The sequence below is a fragment of the Vanacampus margaritifer genome, chromosome 6 (assembly GCF_051991255.1).
Source record: "Vanacampus margaritifer isolate UIUO_Vmar chromosome 6, RoL_Vmar_1.0, whole genome shotgun sequence".
NCBI classification, from domain to species: Eukaryota; Metazoa; Chordata; class Actinopteri; order Syngnathiformes; family Syngnathidae; genus Vanacampus; species Vanacampus margaritifer.
Window position 1 is genome coordinate 15,082,237 of NC_135437.1, and position 6,131 is coordinate 15,088,367.

The 6,131-nt window shown below is 40.8% G+C and overlaps 1 protein-coding gene across 2 annotated transcripts in view; it reads right to left on the minus strand.

Moving 5' to 3' along the window:
- tmtc3 (transmembrane O-mannosyltransferase targeting cadherins 3) overlaps positions 1–6,131 on the minus strand; it is a 53,357-nt gene that overhangs the window by 19,960 nt on the left and 27,266 nt on the right. Inside the window, exons 1-3 of one of the 2 annotated variants that reach the window (XM_077567389.1) lie at positions 5,900–6,033; positions 4,489–4,699; positions 3,955–4,173 (exon numbers count right to left, since the gene is read on the minus strand). In XM_077567389.1, the coding sequence (XP_077423515.1) occupies positions 3,955–4,173; positions 4,489–4,677 (408 nt within the window). In that variant the 5' untranslated portion in view covers positions 4,678–4,699; positions 5,900–6,033. Of the gene's footprint in view, positions 1–3,954; positions 4,174–4,488; positions 4,700–5,899; positions 6,034–6,131 lie in introns of those variants that run through there. The other variant, XM_077567390.1, reaches the window with a different exon arrangement.

Genomic DNA, 6,131 nt, shown 5'->3' on the forward strand with positions numbered 1-6,131 from the left:
TGAGGGGAAAAAGACAAAAAAACATGAAATATGATGATTTGAAATATGAAAACAGCTCTTCAGTGTTGTAGAGGCTGTTTCTCGAGGCTTCATATGGTCACATCAAAGTCTCCAGGGTGATTAATAGATAAAAGACTAATCTTTGGACACCTCTCGTTAAAAGATAACACACATGCACACAAACACAAAAATGTTGTGAGGACGGCCTTCTTGCGACAGCCAGTCTGGCCACAAGGCGGGACTTTTACAGAAACATTGCGTGCCTTCATGTGGACATACCAAGTGTGGAAGTTGGAATGCGACATCAAATACCAAAGTGCGGCACGGGATATGACACGGGACATGATACAGACTCCCCTCGCTTTTTAGGCATTGAAAATGGTCCTCAAAAGCTGGGAAATTGTGGTGTTGGACTGACATTTCATGAAGAAAAAGCCTGAAATTTATACTTGATTTTAATCAGTTTTCTCTCTTAAAAAGCTAGTTACAATTTTTCTTTTTCTTTCTAGGTATTTTCTTTATCTTGATACCAAGACAAGTCTTTTGTCTTTCCTTTTTATTTTACTGCCATTTACTTGGCCCAACTTCCACAGAAAAAAAAATGGAAATAAGAAAACGGTGCCAAACAAATCATGTGAGACGCTTGCTGTGGCAACTCTGACCAATCACGGCTCACCAGTTTTGTGAGTTTGGTCTTATGACCTTTGCGAGCTGAGCCATGATTAGTCGTCACCTGAGCCCTGAGCAACTGTGATTTTCAGTCAACAGCAAGTGGGAAAATGGCCACCTGTGGATTTTGCTGCTTTATTCATATTCCACAAACGCAATATTAATCAGAATACCATGTTTGGACTAGTAACATTAGGGGGGGGGGGGATAATTTGGGTTGACTTTCCCTTTAATGTTAAACAATGCCACACGCGATAAGACGGGTTAACAAAACTATCATCGATATTGCGGTAGTTACAAGTTTTACGTATGTCCATAAAAAGTATGTTTAAATTAATTAACATATGGCTGATCATCAAAGAGAAATGTTTCATCCCCTACAGCTCCCACTCGGTCTCTCTCATGTAGTTTTAAAGGTAAGAGGCAAGCCAACCTCAGAAAAAAAATATTTCCATCTTAAAAGCACATACCTCAAGATAAGCGTTTTCAACATGGTCAACAAAAGCACCATATATCCTTGGCAATGTTTAGTACCATCCACGATTGTCTTCTACTGAGCTCTTTTGATGTCCATGTGATTATGATTCCGTTCATGTTGTCCGTTTCTTAGCAGTATTTAGTCATTTGTCACTTTAAAAAAAAAAAAAAGTCGATGAAGGGGTTGGAAGAGTCACTAAATTTAAGCAGGAAATTGCCAAGTTGTCAACACTGTCTGTGCTTTGGTGGTTTAAGAGCGTGCCGATTTGACTTTGGCTGGGATTTCAATTATTTAGTTACGCCCTCATAAAAATAATGCACAGACTTAAGCATATGCTGTTAACTTTATGCACATGTTCATGTTGTAGAAAGCACAGCTGATGCTAGCACCAAACGTGCTAGCATGAGCAAAGCTACTTTGTCAAAAGTACACCATTAAGAGAAGCATATTAACATTAGCAATGTCAGTCCACAGGCATTTTCCTCCTTTATTTGTGACCAGGGATGGGCAAACTCGGTCCTCGAGAGCCGGAGTCCTGCAGGTTTTGGAGGTTTTCTTTCAGAGAATCAATTAGCTGATTGCAATCAACAGGATCGTTATCAGGCTTATTCAGAGCTTGCAGAAGAGCTGATCATATACCAGCTGCGTTGGAGAAGGGAAACATCCAAAATCTGCAGGACTCCGGCCCTCGAGGACCGAGTTTGCCCACCACTGGTTTAGACAGTCAACAACAGTCTGGTTACCTACCATCTTTGCATGTTTTTATGAGCATGTTCAGTAGGGGTGCGCCGATCACAATTTTCTGGCTTTTAAAAAGTCTGACCTGCCAATCCCGATTTTTGCCGATCTTGATTTTTTTTTTTTTTTTTATAACAAGCAGCATGCACCTTCAGAGTTCCAATCTTATTTTATTGGAAAACATTGAACAATATCTAACCCTGAAATAATATAAACGGGTTGTTTTAACTGCAAATTAAGTAGTTCTCTGAAATAAAAATGAAAAGCCCATTAGTCATCTCAGCAAAGACGACAGTGGCTGACTTTTTCAGACCTCTGAGGAGGGAGATGAGATCGGTGGAAAAGATCGGTTTATATTTAAGGAATCGGCCGATCACCGATCCCCCAAAACTAAGGAAGTCGGGGTCGATCAATCAGCCGGACGATCGATCGGTGCACCCCTAATATTCAGGGAATGTGTTAGAAACTATTTACTGGTACTAATGACATTACAGGACTTAAGTGGAACAGCGAGGACTATTGTTTGTCTCATCCTCATAAAAATATAAAGCTTATTGTGTCAAGTTTTTCCAATAAACAGATTTAGGCTCAATCGTTGTTTAGTTTGTCTTGTTGCCAACACAACAGCCCGACTATAGAGCTGGTCAGGACAAATTGATAATGCAGATGCACAAGGCAGTCATTGTTCCTGCACTTATCACAAGGAACAAATGATCCCTTTTTTTTTAAGAGAGATGCTGTACAGCGATAATCGGCTTACTGAAGGTTTGTCAGGCAAAATGGTTGACATTGAAGGAGGGAGAAGGAGATTTGCTTTCAATAGTTAGTGTACGTGGGTCAATGTGGGACAGGTTCAATTACAAGTCCTAATTGCTGGGAGGTGGGGTGAAGACAGACCACCCCCATTTACAGCTGAACAATCCCTCCCGTGTTGCAACGGTCAACTGAAGGTTTTGGGTTACGATTGATAGCACAATTTGAGTTTTAATGATAGTTGTCATTAGGGGTGCAACGGTTTCAGATTTTGGTGTACGATTATTGTCTGAGAAAAAAAATGCGGTTTCACGGTTTTTACGGTTATTATTGTAGACATTAAAAAAAATCACATCAGCATTCTTTGAAAATGTTTATTTTTAACAAAAATAAATAACTGAAAAGGCAGACGGGATGTTGAGTTGAGTGACTCGAGTGAAAAAAATAAAGTATACCACAACAAAACGTGCAGTGGATAATACACACGGTCAAAAACGAGAGTAAATCTTGGCTTGGCATTTACCTGCTCCCGAGCTCTGAAGGAGCTGCTTGGGCTGAAGAGCGACGTGAAAGCATCACAGACTGTTTGTTTGGGAAGCTAAGCGAGCTATTGGCTGTTGTGTTGTGGAAGTTGAGCCTGCTCTTTTGTTATTGAAAACTGTTGTTAGCTCCACACTTGTCCTGATTATTTCACCATCGTTACAAGGAGAATATCGTTTTGAACTACTATCCCTGTTGATGATCGCCGGTGCAGTCTCGGATCACTAATGTGACCATTTGCAAGATACCGCGTCAGTCACTCTCGCAGCTTGGCTGAGTGCAGTCAGATGCAAGGGGCGTGAACGTTGAGCTCGTATGGGTTGAACCGTGGGAGGGGTCCGTTTTGAATTGTTTACAAACAGAAACGGTTTCCTTACAAACAGAAATGCTCAAAACTCCGGACCTCGCCTTTAAACAACCAAGTAAATGTGTATCTGCCTACAAGGCTAGAAATGCATTTTTTTCCTTTGTGGAGCACTTTTTCAAATAAATTACTTCATTTGGGGAACAACTTTCTAACTTTGTGGAACTTTTTTTGCAGGTTTATCCCCAAGGACCTGCTGCAAGGGTTTTTATTAAACAATAAAAATATGACAATATAACGAATGAACAACTGACTTTGATGGGGCGCAAAAATGCCAATTTTACTTCGCAAACGGCGATGCAAAATCACTTATTTCGAGCCATTGGGTGAATTCATGAACCTACGATAGGTGAGTAATACAACAACCAACATGATACCCGTAGCTAAAATGGGAACACTGAGAGACACTCACGGCTTCTGTGTGGATGGGGTGGACAGCAAAGAGCAGTGCTGCCATGAGGCCGGAGGAGCGGTCCAGGAAGAGGCGACACACACGCAGGAAGAGCAGGCAGGTGACGGCATGTAGCGCCACGTTAAGCAGGTGGTAGGAGGCCGGGTTCAGTTCGTTCAGCAGGTAGTTGAGGCGGAAGGTGAGCACCGTCAATGGCCGGTAGGACTTGTGGCTACGTTCCTGGAATGTGGATATGAAATATAGGATTCATTTTTGTGTTGTTTAGTTTCTTAACACTACTAAGTGAAAGTATCACTCAGCAAAGACCGATGTTAACCTGTTCCTACTCTATTATGTGTCTCATGCCTTCATAGGGGAAATCATTTGGCTTTACTCGTCCTTTATTTCCTGGGTGACATGGTCTTAAAATCTCTCTTCTTTTTTTTTTAAACCAAAATCCTATTTCTAATTTGATTTTTGATTTTTTTCCCCCTTGCTTATAGAAAAAGCCACAGACAATAACATCGGTCACAGAACAAGTCGAAATTGACGTACCTCCGCCATAGGCGTACCCCAAAAGTCATTGCGGAAGAGATTCTTCAATGGCGTGGTGGGCCGCAGGTCCTTGTTGTCGAGGATGGCCGAGACATCGTCAAACACGAAGCCGCAAAACAGGCTGTTCCAGTAGCACGCCACCACCAGGCCAGAAAGCAGCAGCGCCTCTTTCCACGACACGGCAGCCATGGCGCAGCGTCGTCATGGATTGCTGTGCGGGAAAATAATTATATAATTAAAATAATAACAAATAAATAATAATTATTTTGTGATTTAGGTTGGAGTAATTATTCGACTTTAGTAATTATTTAAATGTTCTAGTTTAGCTTACAATTCATTTTTTATGTATCTTTTTTGCACCTTCTGAAGAGCGCTGCTTGCACTTACAACACGAATGCAAAATCAAGAGCAAGTTTACAAAAGCACAATTAGCATTGCCACCTTAGCAACTAATTTAACGCTAACACCAATGTTACGACAGAATAAATATTAAAAATATTGAGTTTATACTTTCATAATGCTCTTTAAAGCTATTCTTTAAATTTCTACTCTGTTCTCAGAAGGAGGTTTTGCAAAGCCAACGTATGTCTGTGAAGTATTGTTTGGGCAAGGCCTTTAAACACCGCGTTGATTAATTTTTTCAAAGCTGCGCAGGATATAAAAGAGCCCATTAGAACATTGAAATGTTGTATTTTAAATGTTTATTTTTCAAGAGTCATGTTTACATCTATGCCTTTTTCCAAGAGGAAACATGTTTTTTGGGGGGTTGATAGCAGAAATAAGAAAAGGCAAAACATTTTCTGAAAAGTCAATCTTTCATTTTCTGTAAACAAATGGGGTGGGATTTCAGAGACAAAATATCTCAGTCCTATAGCATGTTTTTTCAATTGTGAGAAAGCCGAAGTAGCCGGAGAAACACCACGCGATCACACAGATGCCAGATTCGAACCCAGAACCTCAAATATCTAAGGCAGACGTACCAACCAGTTGATCAAGCTGCCTGTAGCAACAGCTCCATCAACACAGGAAATAGAGCATCACACACAGCATTAAGACACGTTAACAGTCGACTATTATTTGGATAGATTAAAACAACCTCATTTTGTAACCGGAAGCGTGACAGACAGCTGACTTCAACCCCAAAAGAACAAGGGTGTAACCCACATTGTTTGGAGCCCCTAGATTTAAGGACAGTTTTTAGTTTTCTTTAGACGCCTTAACGATCATCCAAATGTCATCGAACATTCCATCCCGCTCATTTTAAACGGAAAGCAGCTTAATATTAGCTCGTTACCAACAGCTCGCATGAGTTTATTTCGCAGCTAATGCTCGTTAGCCGTGCGACACGATAAGTAGCGGGCTTTTATCCTGGCTCGTTCCATAAAATGTAGCAATTCATGTCGCCACGTACCGTTTCCTGAAGAGTGTGCAGTTACAGACGTGACAGTAAACGACTAAAATTATCTAAATGTAAAATACAAAAAAGTAGGTACACAATTTACCAAGCGGCTTTCATGTTGTACGCATGCGCTAGCTAGACTGGGCTTTTCAGACGACTTCCGGGGCAGACGTAAATGGACAAAAAAAACGTTGGTTGGCTTGTATAACTTGTAATTGGTGAGAAAAACTAAGAGAAATGTTTT